This window comes from Gadus morhua, chromosome 16 (assembly GCF_902167405.1).
Source record: "Gadus morhua chromosome 16, gadMor3.0, whole genome shotgun sequence".
Taxonomy (NCBI): Eukaryota; Metazoa; Chordata; class Actinopteri; order Gadiformes; family Gadidae; genus Gadus; species Gadus morhua.
Genome location: NC_044063.1, coordinates 26,278 through 42,248, shown reverse-complemented (window position 1 = coordinate 42,248; position 15,971 = coordinate 26,278). Strand labels below are relative to the sequence as shown.

Here is a 15,971-nt window from a genome sequence, read left to right as displayed (position 1 = left end):
GAGAGAGAGAGAGAGAGAGAGAGAGAGAGAGAGAGAGAGAGAGAGAGAGAGAGAGAGAGAGAGAGAGAGAGGAGGACAGGAGAGTAAAAGAGGGGAGAGAGGAGAGAGATATGGAGAGAGGAGGGAGAGAGATCAAGAGGAGAGAGAGGGGGAAGAGAGAGGTGGGAGAAAGAGAGGGGAAGAGAGGGATCAAGACCAGAGGGAGCGAGAGAAGGGAGAGAGAGGGGAGAGAGAAAGATTGGGGAGAGGAGAGAGAGATAGGGGTGAGGAGAGAGAGGGGGGAGAGAGAGAGAGAAAAGGGGGAGAGAGAGAGGGCGAAGGGAGCGAGAGCGAGAGAGGAAGAGAGGAGAGCAAAAGAGGGGGGAGAGAGAGAGGTGAGAGAGAAAGGGAGGAGAGAGAAAAGAGAGAGAAAGTGTGAGGTAGAGAGGGGAGCGAGAGAGGGGAGAGAGAGATAAAAGAGAGAGAGAGGATCAGCTCGCAACTCCGTGAGAGATCCGCAAGCGCAGCAGCGGCATCAGTGCTGTCGACCCCTCCCCCTCACATCCGTCGCATAGAGCAGATCCATGTTAACGTTGCCATCACCGGACGGGTGCGGTAAGCGCAGCATCTTTTTTTTTGCTAAGCATGTAGACTCATAATTTGAGCACACCTTTTCCTCAGGGTATGATCTGTTGATAATGTCTGTGCTGCTTTGACGGGGCGAAAACATTGCAATAAATTAAAACAAAATCGGCGAATGTTGTGACAAAAAAAAAACAAGAGGAAGAGAGGGTAGATGTAGGCTACAGGAGGATGCCTGCTGCCGCCGGGTCTACAATAACCCTATCATCATCTTATGCAAACACATCCACATCTGGCCGGGCTGTTTTGCTTCCGCATTAGAGGAATCCCAAAGTCAGTGTCTCTAGCCTGTTCATTGTGGCCACAACAGATGGGACCTCGCTCGCTTGTCCGCCTCACAAACACGCAAATACTCACGTTTTTTTTTGTGTTGTTGCTATCGGATGTGAGCGGAATTTAAAGGCAAGCCAGGCTGGTTATAATATCCCACGTCTGTCCTTGGACGGGTGAGTATTTAAAGTGACTATAGCCTCACTCTCGTTTCTGTCGCTTTAAAATGCCATGGTGTGTTGCAAGGTTTGTCCTAAATAGCACATAGCCTGCATTTTATTATGATTAATACGATTTTTATATTTTAATTATTGAGATTATCATGATTATTGTAATAATATTAATCATAATAATTCTTACTATTGCAGCAGCAGCCAGTACAAAACCCGGGCATCATGTTAGAGATGAACCTGTCGTGTTGATCCGTGGTGCGGATGGGCTGTAAAGCCTCCTGCTCAAAGCATTCCTCCATAAAGCTCCATCCACCAGGCCTCTTTCTAGCGGTTATATAAATTCCTTTAAATGACAACTCATAGTGAGAGCTCAACCTGCACACTCCTGCAGTGTTGTGTTGCTTTATGCACTCGGCCGGATGATAGAAAGGGGGGCTAGGGGCATTTAGACGATAGGACTAGGCTGTAATGCCTATATCTGGCTTCTCTGGCAGAGATTTATTTATTTATTTCACGTTGAGGAGCCGGTGTCTCGGGGAATAACCTTGCAGTAGAATCCGGCCCCCCCTCGTCAGAACCCCGCGACAACTTGCTCTCCCGCCCCGGAGGAGACAACGACCTGTTTGGACCTGGACGGTATAGAGTCGCTACGTGAGATGCATTCTGATGGGTCTGGTTCTCTCTGATTCGAGTGGGAATCTGTCCCCACGATAACCCCTCGAAAAGCCCACACTAAGTTGAATTTCTGCAATTAAAAAAAAGGACAAATCTTCGATTATATCGAGTCTAGAACAGCCCCCGTGCGTGAGGAGGAAGATCCCCTTTCATCGAGCGAGGGGTGGCGGTGTGGGGTTGTGGAGACCAAGGTTAACCAGCGCTACGTGAAGGTTAGAGTAAGGGCATCCATCCGCTATCCCGCCTCCTCAGCAACGCCTCCCGCTCCTTCGGTGCTGCACGTCCGTGTTGATTATCCACACGGGAGGTTATTGTCTCTGACCATTCATTAAACATGGAAATGCGGTACGGAGCGACGGGTGGACCGGAGGACAGGGGAGTACTAGTGTCTCTGGCGAGGCGCCGCTGGCAGCACGGCTCTGCGCGTCGCCTGGCGGAAAGGGATTCTCGCTTCTGATTGGCTCGTTTCATTTGGGCATCACGATTCACGGCGTTCAAAACCATTTTATCTTTCGGTATCTGTCAGTTTTTTGTGGCCTTCCTATCGATGCATCTTTCTAACTGTGCTTCTGTCCGTCTATATGTATATCTGTCTATATGTCCATCTGTTTATCTATCTATCTATCTATCTATCTGTCTGTCTGTCTGTCTGTCTGTCTGTCTGTCTGTCTGTCTGTCTGTCTGTCTGTCTGTCTGTCTGTCTGTCTGTCTGTCTGTCTGTCTGTCTATCAATCTTTTTGTCTGTCTGTCTGTCTTTCTGTCTGTCTGTCTGTCTGTCTGTCTGTCTGTCTGTCTGTCTGTCTGTCTGTCTGTCTGTCTGTCTGTCTGGCGATCGGTCTGTCCGTCTAATTATCTAGCTTATCTATACTGTCTGTCTTTCAACCAAGATTTGGTCAGCTGTTATTGTGTATAAATATGAATAATGAGTACATGGAACAAGATTGAACTCACTTCATTGCAGAGTCAGCATTTCTTTATTTTTTTTTATGTTACGATAAAGTAATATTCTTTTGCTTCACAACCTTCAGCCCAAAACAAAGACACACTATTCACGTGCTAGCTAGACAAGTCATATTCTTTACTTTGGCAACAGAGAGCGTTTACTTCTTCAGAGCATTACAGTAATGAGCCTTCCTACCGTCTCTATCTGTGTTCACAGCTTCTAGATGTTTCCATCTTCATTGAACATCCTTCCCTCTCCAGTCCTTCCTATGAAGGTCCACCATTTAACTGTTCCCCATGGAACGGTTTGATCTCCTCACAGAACCACACAGAAGACACATTAGATCATATTTAGTACAAAGATACAATTTATTAGACGTAAATGTGCAAGCAAAAGTGTCTTTCACACTTTGATATCTCGTCAGTGACTCGTAGGAAACACAAAGTCCCCCGTCGGCCGCGGATGTTCTCCCATCGTCCGTCCCTGCCGACCACAGCGAGGGCCTGAGGGAAGATGCTCCCGGAGTCGGCTCGCGGCGGAGACCCCAAGACAGACAGGCAGTGGAAGCCCCAGCGTTAGGGAGCCTTAGAAGATACATCTGACCCCCCCACAGGTTCCACCACACACATCAGGCTCCTCTCCACCCCGACAGGGACCCCTTCAGAGGGATAAAGACAGTCAACCCCCCCCCCCCCCCTCATTGACCATGGCCGCCGTGACGAGCCCGGTGGACCCCGGCGTCGAGGTGAACCACGCTGGGGACTTCGGGGCGACCCTGGAGGACCTCCGGGACCTCATGGAGCTGCGGGGGCCCGAGGCCCTGCAGAAGATCCAGGAGATGTACACGGACACAGAGAGCCTCTGCCGCCGCCTGAAGACCTCCCCTACGGACGGTGAGTGGACGCTAGGGGGCCCACGGGGCCCTCACCCCTTGTTGGGGGTGGCGGAGTGGGGGTGGTTTGGGGGAGTTTAATTCAAATTGAATTCATAGCGGTTCATGGTCGTAGTTTGGGGAATTTAATACAACTTCAATTTATAATTCACGGTGATGGCAATTCAACTGAACTGGTGTTCAGATCCAAATGGGGTTTTGGGGGGGGATAGTTTTGGAAATTCAATCAAACTGTTGAATTTAATTACGTTTTATTGTTATTGCTGTAAGATCTGGTCGTAGTTAAGGGAATGCAGTTAAAACTGCTTTTTAAAAAATAATTACATTAACAAAGACACTTGATGCTTTGCACACCATGCAAACTGCACAATGCTAAGACAGAAGATAGGCTTTGGTCATGTTGGCAAACTAAGAACACCTTGAAGCCGTCTCTCTCCAGGCTCCTCAAGGCATCACTTAATGGCAAACTAAGAATACCTTGAAGCCGTCTCTCTCCAGGCTCCTCAAGGCATCACTTAATGGCAAACTAAGAACACCTTGAAGCCGTCTCTCTCCAGGCTCCTCAAGGCATCACTTAATGGCTTTTGCCCACAACTGATTTTGATCCAACATGCACTTCAGCGGTCGGTGTTACTCAGTAGCTAGCTGCTGTCCTCCTTGTGCACATCGTGTCCACGTGGGGGTACTCTCCAGACCTGCATGGGGCGCACATTTGTTTGTTTTGCCTCAAATCATTTTCTGCAGCAAATTTGCAGAATCCCAGAATCCCAAAGGCAGCGCAGCTGACCGGCTGACCGGCTGGGCTGCGGACCCGGGGCCTTCGGTCCCCCCGGGTCTCCCCCACCGGGTCTCACTGGGTCTCCCCCCCCCCTGGGTCTCACCGGGTATCCCCCCCTGGGCTTCCCCCCCCTGGTCTCCCCCCCCCCCTGGGCTTCCCCCCCCAGGGTCTCCCCCCCTGGGTCTCCCCCCCCAGGGTCTCCCCCCTGGGTCTCCCCCCCCCTGGGTCCCCCCCCCCTGGGTCTCCCCCCTTGGTCTCCTGGGTCCCCCCCCCCTTGGTCTTCTCCCCCCCCTGGGTCTCCCCCCCTCCTGGGTCCCCCCCCCCTTGGTCTTCTCCCCCCCCTGGGTCTCCCCCCCTCCTGGGTCTCCCCCCCCCTGGGTCCCCCCCCCCCCTGGGTCTCCCCCCCCCTGGGTCTCCCCCCCCCGGGTCCCCCCCCCCGGGTCTCCCCCCCCCTGGGTCTCCCCCCCCCCGGGTCCCCCCCCCCCGGGTCCCCCCCCCCTGGGTCTCCCCCCCCCCCGGGTCCCCCCCCCCTGGGTCTCCTGGGACCGTCGTACAGACTGTTCCCGAAAGGTTCCCTGCATTATCCTTACCAGCACATTAGGCTATTGGTGTGTGTGTGTGTGTGTGTGTGTGAGTGTGTGTGTGTGTGTGTGTGTGTGTGTGTGTGTGTGTGTGTGTGTGTGTGTGTGTGTGTGTGTGTGTGTGTGTGTGTGTCCCTGTTAGTGTGTGTGTGTGTGTGTGTGTGTGTGTGTGTGTGTGTGTGTGTGTGTGTGTGTGTGTGTGTGTCCCTGTTAGTGTGTGTGTGTGTGTGTGTGTGTGTGTGTGTGTGTGTGTGTGTCCCTGTTAGTGTGTGTGTGTGTGTGTGTGTGTGTGTGTGTGTGTGTGTGTGTCCCTGTTAGTGTGTGTGTGTGTGTGCGTGTGCGTGTGCGTGTGCGTGTGTGTGTGTGTGTGTGTGTGTGTATGTGTGTGTGTGTGTCCCTATTAGTGTGTGTGTGTGTGTGTGTGTGTGTGTGTGTGTGTGTGTGTGTGTGTGTGTGTGTGTGTGTGTGTGTGTGTATTCCTCTGTTAGTGTGTGTGTGTGTGTGTGTGTGTGTGTGTGTGTGTGTATTCCTCTGTTAGTGTGTGTGTGTGTGTGTGTGTGTGTGTGTGTGTGTGTATGTGTGTGTGTGTGTGTGTGTGTGTGTGTGTGTGTGTGTGTGTGTGTGTGTATCTGGACCTTTCAGAGGTCTAATCTCCCATGTACGCGGTCTCCCTGTATGTTAGCCGACTGTGATATATAACCCTCTGTCGCCCTATAAAGTAAAAATAGATCCTGGATCAATCGGCCCCTGACTTTAACCGCCATCAGGGTGCACCTCACTCTGCCCAAACATTCTGAGGTGGAATTAAAACAAATCAAATGAGACCTTATTCTGTACATTGTTTTACCGAGATAATCACGGCATTTAAATAATCTGTAGCTCGCTCTCGTTTCTTTCTACATAACTTTAGACGATGTGCAAGGCTTACACGTCAGGTTGCTAAGCTACTAAGGCGCCATCAGCGACTGGGTGGGTGTGAGAGAGAGAGAGAGAGAGAGAGAGAGAGAGAGAGAGAGAGAGAGAGAGAGAGAGAGAGAGAGAGAGAGAGAGAGAGAGAGAGAGAGAGAGAGAGAGAGAGTGAGAGTGAGTGATGGACAGGCATGAAAGTCCTGTTCTACAAAGTACTCTCTCTCTCTCTCTCTCTCTCTCTCTCTCTCTCTCTCTCTCTCTGTCTCTCTGTCTCTCTGTCTCTCTCTCTCTCTCTCTCTCTCTCTCTCTCTCTCTGTCTCTCTCTGTCTCTCTCTCTCTCTCTCTCTCTCTCTCTCTCTCTCTCTCTCTCCCTCCCCCTCTCTCTCCATGGGCAACATGCAGTGGGCTTTTGTAGTGGAAGGTTATGGAGAGAACTGTACTGCATTAGCAGAGAGATGCCTGTGCATTGACTTGCAGTCAAACAAGCTCCTGTTGTAGGTGGTGATTTGCTGCAGGAACATAAAACTAATTGAATTGCAGTTGAAGGCTTTAAGCTTTTTTGATCCAACAATCGCCTTTCTGTCTTAATTGATTTAAATGGCTACATCTTGTCATTTGAGATGAAAGTCTTTTTATGACGAATGGGACGACAATTATTAATACAAAAGATGCCAACGCACTTCAAAAAACAGCATCAAAACGAATTCAGGCACATCCATGTATAATTAAAGAGACTATAATTACCCAGAGTGCTTAGCGGGTGGCGTTGCATGAGTGAATCAGGGGGTGCAAAATCCTCTCCATAAGAAGTCTTTTAAAAGCTGTGCAGGTGGGCAGTACTTAGTAGATCTAGGGTGTAATGAATGTCCAAGGTCCAGGGTAGAGGTTCTGGGTTCAAACCCCGCCATCTACCTGCACCCTTGAGCCCTAAGGTTAGGGTTAGGTTAGGGTTAGAACCCTAACCTAACCCTAACCTAAGGGGCGTCTCTCCCTCGGGGCGTCTCTCCCTCCCTCCGCCTGGGAGCACACCGGGGGGGGGGGCGTCTCTCCCTCCCTCCGCCTGGGAGCACACCGGGGGGGGGGGGGAGGGTCGTCTCTCCCTCCCTCCGCCTGGGAGCACACCGGGGGGGGGGGCGTCTCTCCCTCCCTCCGCCTGGGAGCACACCGGGGGGGGGGGGGGGGAGGGGCGTCTCTCCCTCCCTCCGCCTGGGAGCACACCGGGGGGGGGGGGGGGAGGGTCTCTCCCTCCCTCCGCCTGGGAGCACACCGGGGGGGGGGGGGGGAGGGTCTCTCCCTCCCTCCGCCTGGGAGCACACCGGGGGGGGGGGGGGAGGGGCGTCTCTCCCTCCCTCCGCCTGGGAGCACACCGGGGGGGGGGGGGGGAGGGGCGTCTCTCCCTCCCTCCGCCTGGGAGCGCACCGGTCTGTCAGGTGGAGTGAAGTGACAAACAGACAGGTAGTAGCGCGGGGGGGGGGGGCGCTTGGGGTAACAGCCTGTCCTCGCACACACACACACACACACGCACGCACGCACGCACGCACACACGCACGCACGCACGCACGCACGCACGCACGCACGCACGCACGCACGCACGCACGCACGCACGCACGCACGCACACACACACACATACTGACTTCACCATCTGTCTCCCTTCCATGGCCAATCTATCTCACTAGTGAGTCGGGGGTGGGTGGGGGGGAGTGTGGGAGGGAGTGGGGGCTGGGGGAGGGAGTGGGGGGAGGGAGTGGGGGGCTGGGGGGGCTGGGGGGAGGGAGTGGGGGCTGGGGGGGCTGGGGGGAGGGAGTGGGGGGGTGGGGGGCTGGTGGGAGGGAGTGGGGGCTGGGGGGGCTGGGGGGAGGGAGTGGGGGGGTGGGGGCCTGGTGGGGGAGTGGGGGCTGGAGGGGCTGGTGGGAGGGAGTGGGGGCTGGGGGGCTGGGGGGAGGGAGTGGGGGGGTGGGGGGCTGGTGGGGGGGGCTGGAGGCTGGTGGATGGGAGTGGGTAGGGGGGATGGGAGGGATGGGGGGGGGCTCTCCTCAACCCAGCGTTGTTCCACTTCATGGAGAGTGTAGGGATGGATTTACTCAGCCCTACTGTAAATCAGCCACACTCGGGTGAGGTTTGTGAGGATGTTGGAATGGGAACTGTTGGCCGGTTGTCTTGGCCTGGGTCCCGCCCAGCCCCGGAGGTGCTAACGAGGCCAGGGCTTTGAGCCTCGTTGGGCTTTGAGCCTCGTTGGGCTTCGATCGCAGCAGAGTGTGCCGGGCACTCAGCCAAACGCCGCCGCCCCTGCCCCAACACGCCGCGGCCTGCGATGGGGGGGCCATATCAGGGGACGATCGCCTGCCTTTACTCTGGGCCTAGACGTCTCCCACGTGACGCCGTTAAACCAACAGCCCGCCGTGTGCGTCTTAAACGCCCGAGAGCTCAGCTACCGTGTGACTGTGAGTCTTCCGATGCTGCATACTCGCCCCCGGCCCCCGGCCCCCGGCCCAGCTCAGACTAACCCCGCACGGGACAGTGACCCCACTGGAGGGGGGCGCGATTGGACTGCGGTCACAGATGACCCGTCACAGCAGTTCGACATCCCTTGCCAACACTCAGATTTAGATCTTGCTGTAAGTAAATGTGGGCTTTAGGCGCTGCATCTCCACAGGGTGAGTCCTCCTCCAGCAGTGGGAGCACTCAGATCAAGGTGTTAACACTAACCCTAACCCTACACCATCTCCACAGGGTGAGTCCTCCTCCAGCAGTGGGAGCACTCAGATCAAGGTGTTAACACTAACCCTAACCCTACACCATCTCCACAGGGTGAGTCCTCCTCCAGCAGTGGGAGCACTCAGATCAAGGTGTTAACACTAACCCTAACCCTAACTCAGATCAAGGTGTTAACACTGACCCTAACCCTAACTAAGATCAAGGTGTTAACACTAACCCTAACACTGCACCATTTCCATGAGAACAGCAGTGAGGGCTTTTGTTCCATCCTGAGGATGCAAAGGGATCCATGTGCTCCTAGGAAGAGGAATCCCCTTTCGTTCCAGTTTGCCTTTTCCTACATGTTCTGTCCTTCCACTCCCCAAAAGATCTACGATATAGGGAATATGTATCCTTGGGTTGCGTCCATTAAATACCATATCTGCAGACAACTTCCACATTATATTATCATCGTTGATATACAGTATATAAGCCTGGGCGCTGGTGGCACCTGGAGGGGAGCGAGTGTTTGATTAGAACGAGGAGATTCCTCCTGCCCTGTCTAGGAGCCTCAGGGCTGTTTAGTGTGCTATTCTTATGTATATGATGCTGTTATCCTCCGAGAGATATCCCTTTGGGATGTTGGAGAGGATACAAATGCAGAGGCCCGAGGTCTTAACTGAATCTCCATCTCCTGAACTGAGAACCTTCTTCCTCTTTTTAATAAAGAGGGGTTCAAGAAAGGGATCTAGAGATGGAAGATTGAACGAAGCATGGATTTATTTTCTGGGGGTTTGAAAAAAAGAATAAGAAATTGCCGGGCGAGGTTTTACTATTGGGAGGAATATGTAAAATACTATGATCTTTTTAAGATGTACGACAAATATGCGTTGTCTCCCACCATGTTTGAAAACTCTTCAACTGCAGTTTTGTGGGCTCATACAGAAACTGAACCCAGGGTCAGTGTGTACGAACAATGGGCCACAGCTCTTCTAATTTTGGAACTCAATGTTAGGACTGAGTTGTCCAGGGTCATAGCGTTACTGCTGACACACGCTGTCTAGTGGCTAACACTAACCCTAACCTGGTAGGTAAAGGTATGCATCAAAAAGTTTGTGTCTCTGTATCCACTGTATGTGGCTTTGATAAAAGCAGGACATGCTAAATAATCGACCGCTAATGGTAACCAGTTGAGATCATCTACCCCCGCCAACGTCCTTAAATAATCCTCTGCTGTCATGTGACCATAATGACTCTTGACATGCAGTGTAAACACAGTTTAGCCACCAGCAAGACTGCTAATGACAGCAGCTAATGGCTACTGCGACCACACACGGGACAGTCACAGTTTCAGAGACAGGCTCCCTGAAGCAGTTCCACGGCACTTGGTTAACCTAACACCGATATCCTCCCAAAGGCTTTTGCAGAGACAGCGAATAAGCCAAGCTGGACCAGCAGAATAAGTAACAACAAGGACATGCTGTGCGTGTTTGACTTTTTTACACTGCAGCCATCCCAGCGGACAAAAAAGTCTTCAAAATTAATATTCTGACAGGAAGAGCTTCCTCCTGGGAAACCCCTTTGACACGTTCCTCCTCCTTCGCTCCCAAGGTCTCTCGGACAACGTGGCGGACCTAGAGAAGCGCACCGCGGTGTTCGGCCAGAACTTCATCCCCCCAAAGAAGCCCAAGACCTTCCTGCAGCTGGTGTGGGAGGCCCTTCAGGACGTCACCCTCATCATCCTGGAGATCGCCGCCATCATCTCTCTGGGCCTCTCCTTCTACCAGGCCCCCGGCGAGGAGACTGAGGGTAAGTCTGCTCCCCCACCCCAGCCCTGAACCTGGGGGAGGTGGCATTATACGGGTTGGGAGGTGGGATTGTTGCCTCAAAGATATAGTGCGGCATTGATGTCTCAGTCAGAGCTCAGGGGTCAGGGGTTAGAGGTCAGGGGTCAGAGCTCAGGGGTCAGGGGTTAGAGGTCAGGGGTCAGAGCTCAGGGGTCAGGGGTCAGAGCTCAGGGGTCAGGGGTCAGAGCTCAGGGGTCAGAGCTCAGGGGTCAGAGCTCAGGGGTCAGGGGTTAGAGCTCAGGGGTCAGAGCTCAGGGGTCAGAGCTCAGGGGTCAGGCGTTAGAGCTCAGGGGTCAGAGCTCAGGGGTCAGGGGTCAGGGGTTAGAGCTCTAGTGGGAGTGTGGGGATGGAGCTGGGGTGTCCCCTTGCTGGTCTGCACTTCTGGTTTCCTATCTAATCAAACGTGATTCAAAGATAATGAAATATAATCCGAATTGAGGAGACATGCTGGACTTTAAAAGTTTACGTTTACCGCGTCTATTATGAGCGTGTTCATTCCTAACCTTTTGATTATCTCTCTCTCTCGCTCCCATCCCTCCTCTCCCCCTCTCTCCCCCTCCTCTCCCCCTCTCTCCCCCTCCTCTCCCTCTCTCTCCCCGTCCCTCTCCCCTCCTCTCCCCCTCTCTCCCCCCTCCCTCTCCCCCTCTCTCCCCCTCTCTCCCCCTCCTCTCCCTCTCTCTCCCCGTCCCTCTCCCCTCCTCTCCCATCCCTCCTCTCCCCACTCCCTCTCATCCTCTCTCCCATCCCTTCTCTCCCCCTCTCTCCCCCCTCCCTCTCCCCCTCTCTCCCCCTCCTCTCCCCCTCTCTCCCCCCTCCCTCTCCCCCTCCTCTCCCCCTCCTCTCCCCCTCTCTCCCCCTCCTCTCCCCCTCCCTCTCCCCCTCTCTCCCCCTCCTCTCCCTCTCTCCCCCCTCCCTCTCCCCCTCTCTCCCCCTCCTCTCCCCCTCTCTCCCCCCTCCCTCTCCCCCTCTCTCCCCCTCCTCTCCCTCTCTCTCCCCATACCCTCTCCCCTCCTCTCCCATCCCTCCTCTCCCCCCTCCCTCTCCCCCTCTCTCCCATCCCTCCTCTCCCCACTCCCTCTCCCCCTCTCTCCCCCCTCCTCTCCCCCTCTCTCCCCCCTCCTCCCCCCCCTTCCCCTACAGCGTGCGGGAACATGGCGGCGGGAGGTGAGGACGAGGGCGAGGCGGAGGCGGGCTGGATCGAGGGCGCGGCCATCCTGCTGTCGGTAGTGTGCGTTGTCCTGGTGACGGCCTTCAACGACTGGTCCAAGGAGAAGCAGTTCCGCGGGCTGCAGAGTCGCATCGAGCTGGAGCAGCGCTTCGCCGTGGTCCGCAACGGCACCGTCATCCAGATCCCCGTGGCCGACATCGTGGTGGGGGACGTGGCCCAGGTCAAGTACGGTCAGTACCCCCAGAGCCCCAGCCAGACCTCCGGGGCCACCCAGACCCCCCCACACGCCCATGCGGTCCGTGATTGGTTCTGCTTGCATGTCAATCAAGACCTCTTCCAGACGAGTAGGCGGGTCTTAACACAGTTAATCAACGGCGTGCCCCAGTCAGTACAAAGGGTCCTGGTTCAGCAGGACCCTTGGGCCTCTCCTCTCCTCAGGGCCGGGGAACCAGGACCCTTTGGGCCTCTCCTCTCCTCAGGGCCGGGGATCAGCCCTGAGGAGAGGAGAGGCCCAAAGGGTCCTGGTTCAGCAGGACCCTTTGGGCCTCTCCTCTCCTCAGGGCCGGGGATCGGCCTAGGGCTGCTCAGGGACCTGCTGTGTGCGTAAAGGTTGTGTCTAGGTTGTGTATAGGTCGATAATAAATAATAGTAGTGTGGGGATTAATTTCCATTTGTTGATTTGTGGTCCCTGGAGGTAGTGGAGTCCAAGGGACATTGGGAATCTTCTACTTATTGGATCGCCACAGCGCTGCTTATGAAGTCCTGAAATACTCCAGGTTTGAAGGTCAGACGAGCGCGCTCCATATTGTTAAACTATCTGAATATCGATCTCTCCTACTTCCCTCTGCAATTATTTGGTCTAATAACTTCCGAAGGAGGTCCAATGAGGGGCGACCGGCCCCCCCCCTCTGGGACCCAAAGACCAAACTACTTACCGCCGCTCATGCGCTGAAAGTTAATGTGCAGAAGTCACATCCATGTGTATAAGATGACTTTAAATCGCATGCTGCAGCGCCACGTCGAAATGCAAAGAGTGTAATCTCAAAGACTGAGTACCTAAAGATTCATAATCCTAATTGTTCTTCACGTTTGGGGATTAGCATCCTTACCGAACCTTTCATCGTATTTCATCATCATAATTCCTCTTCCTTATTGTCTTCCTCCCCTCCTCCTCCTCCCCTCCTCCCCCCCTCCTCCTCCCCCCCCCTCCTCCTTTCAGGTGACCTCCTGCCGGCCGACGGTATTCTGATCCAGGGTAACGACATGAAGCTGGACGAGAGCTCCCTGACCGGCGAGTCCGACCACGTCAGCAAGTCTGCCGACAAGGACCCCATGTTGTTGTCCGGTAAGCAGTCGTCGTGGCAACCCCCCCCCCCCCACCCCTCCTCCCCTCCCTAATACCATTTGGAGTCACAAACATGGCTGGCGTCATGACGACCACTTTGGACCAAAACAAACAATGACTAGATGTGTAACTGTTAATTATCTTCCAACAACCAAATCTATTTATTTGTGTCTGTAGTTTGAGATTTCTTTCTTCTTTCGCCGATCCGCCTTTCAGTCTTTGAGTCAACGAGTGTGTTTAATTTATATCGGTTGTTTTGGTAAGGTGGTAAGAGTAACATCATACATGATTACTGCTTATCACAATGCGATACTTAAAACACATATTTTTTATTTTTAAGTTTATATGAAATACAAAAAAACATATTCTACAGAATCGCTTCCAACAACCAAAGTCCTACAACCTTCTAGATAGCAACAGAGCCCCGTGCTGTCAGAACCGGACTGCCAGGATGTTGTGTTTCTTTCCGAACATCAAATATCGATTCACGGCTGAAATATGTCAGCTGTGTTGAGCACCTTGATGTTGGCGAGGTGACCTATGAACCTGGGAGGTTCAGTCAGGGTCCAGCAGCACTCTGCGTGAAGCCGTACGGTGGAGTAGGTCAGGAGAGGGGTCCGAGATGGTCCGTGTGCCGGCTCCTAAAGAGGCTCCGGTGGACGGTGTGTGTCTGCGAGGTGCGGTGGTCATATGAGCGGGCTAATGGGATCACTGGTCTCTGGGAGCTTCCTGGAGGAGCTGGAGCCACAAGTTCAGCAGGGGCCCCAGGGGCCAAGCTGCTCCTCCTGGATCATTAGTGGACCCAGAGCAGACCCCCCCCCACACACACCACACGCACACACACCACACGCACACACGGCCACACGCATGCACGCACGCACGCACGCACGCACACACACACACACACACACACACACACACACAAACACTTTAAAGTGTAATCCTTATATACTGCAATAGATTTCCTTTTCGTATTTCCTCTCTCGGCTCGATGTCTCCAAACACACATTAGCCATTTGAATAATTGAAGGACCCCATATCAAAGAGATCGCTAGCTAGCCTCCGATTTTACAGCATAGCGCTGCGAGCCTCAGCGCTAACTAGCCTGCCTCGTGCGCTCTCTCTCTGCGCTAGTCACGGAATGGGCAGTAAGCCGTGCGCTGAACAGATGTTCTGCGTCAGGATGACCTCAGGTTCGACCCGAGGCCTCCGTATTGTGCGCCCAGCGCCAACGGAGCGTGATGACAGAGTGATTCATGAACGCACAACGAACACGATGCTGAACACACATCCCTGAGCATCCTCAATGCTGAGCGCACAACACACAGCTACGACTCCCCACAACAGAATGAGCCATTATCATTCATTTCTTAGAGGATATGCCTCCATTCAGCTCCATAATGGTGTGTTCAGTGACTGTGTAGAACCGTTATCCCGGGCGCTGGTGGCCTAAATAGGCCAAGGGGTGTGTACGGAACACCGGAATACCATGAGCAGAGCGTCAAGAGAAGCGGCCAGATTGTGATTTTATATCAAACTGTTTGTATATCCTGCTCAGTCCTAACACTGTGTATCCTGCTCAGTCCTGGCAGTGTGCAGCCTGCTCAGTCCTAACACTGTGGGTGTGTTCGAAACCGCGTACTTGCTTACTACTCCTACTAACTATGACGTCAAATTGAGTAAGCGAGAACTTAGTAAGCGAGTTTAGGTAAGCGAGTAGTATCCGAATGTCTTCTACTTCCGGAAAGATTTTGAGTAAGCATCGCTAGCTTACTAGACGTACTCAACTGCCCCAGAATGCACTGCGTCTATTCAAAAGAACAGTGGAAGCAATGGCGCTAAACGGGGAGCCGCAGCAACAGTGCTTTTAATAATTGTTTAATAATTGTTTTAACATTTCACCGCAAATCCTTAGGTTGAAGGTGTACTGTGACGTTAAATGTGACGTTTATATATTTATTTCTAATATTTATTAACGGCGCCCGGCCGGTAGGTTATTGACGCGTCATTTGATTCACGTCATCTGAGGTGGTTAAGTAAGGACGGTCTTCTGAACGTCGATTACTCAAATGGATTACTCAATCATTATTTAAGGATTCGAGAAGTAAGCCAAATATTTAGTAGGTAGTAAGCAGTAAGCAAGTAGGCGGTTTCGAACACACCCTGTGTGTATCCTGCCCAGTCCTAGCAGTGTGTAGCCTACTCAGTCCTAACACTGTGTATCCTGCTCAGTCCTAACACTGTGTATCCTGCTCAGTCCTAGCAGTGTGTAGCCTACTCAGTCCTAACACTGTGTATCCTGCTCAGTCCTAACACTGTGTGTATCCTGCTCAGTCCTAGCAGTGTGTAGCCTACTCAGTCCTAACACTGTGTATCCTGCTCAGTCCTAGCAGTGTGTAGCCTACTCAGTCCTAACACTGTGTATCCTGCTCAGTCCTAACACTGTGTGTATCCTGCTCAGTCCTAGCAGTGTGTAGCCTACTCAGTCCTAACACTGTGTATCCTGCTCAGTCCTAGCAGTGTGTAGCCTACTCAGTCCTAACACTGTGTATCCTTCTCAGTCCTAACACTGTATACTGCTCTGTCCTAGCACTATGTAGCCTACTCAGTCCTAGCAGTGTGTAGCCTACTCAGTCCTAACACCGTGTATCCTGCTCAGTCCTAGCAGTGTGTAGCCTACTCAGTCCTAACACTGTGTATCCTGCTCAGTCCTAACACTGTGTGTATCCTTAGTAAGCGTCTTAGAGTACCATATTAAGCGCTATATAAATTTCATTTATTATTATTATCATTATTATCCTGCTCAGTCCTAGCAGTGTGTAGCCTATTCAGTCCTAACACTGTGTGTATCCTGCTCAGTCCTAGCAGTGTGTAGCCTACTCAGTCCTAACACTGTGTGTATCCTGCTCAGTCCTAGCAGTGTGTAGCCTACTCAGTCCTAACACTGTGTGTATCCTGCTCGGTCCTAACAGTGGGTATTTTAACATACAGTGTGTATTCCAGGTTTCCCAACCTTTGGGTCGGTTGAGATTACCAACTGGTACGCGATAAAATATACAAAAACACGAATTGAA

The 15,971-nt window shown here is 53.1% G+C and overlaps 1 protein-coding gene across 11 annotated transcripts in view; it reads left to right on the top strand.

The window, feature by feature from the left end:
- The first annotated feature begins 436 nt into the window (after nt 1-436).
- The window catches only part of atp2b3a (ATPase plasma membrane Ca2+ transporting 3a), a 41,094-nt gene continuing 25,559 nt past the window's right edge, over nt 437-15,971 (top strand). For 9 of the 11 annotated variants that reach the window (XM_030381977.1, XM_030381976.1, XM_030381975.1 and 6 more), the window contains exons 1-5: nt 437-594; nt 2,899-3,575; nt 10,149-10,346; nt 11,525-11,782; nt 12,772-12,897. In XM_030381977.1, the coding sequence (XP_030237837.1) occupies nt 3,389-3,575; nt 10,149-10,346; nt 11,525-11,782; nt 12,772-12,897 (769 nt within the window). In that variant the 5' untranslated portion in view covers nt 437-594; nt 2,899-3,388. The other 2 variants (XM_030381974.1, XM_030381983.1) reach the window with 1 other exon arrangement.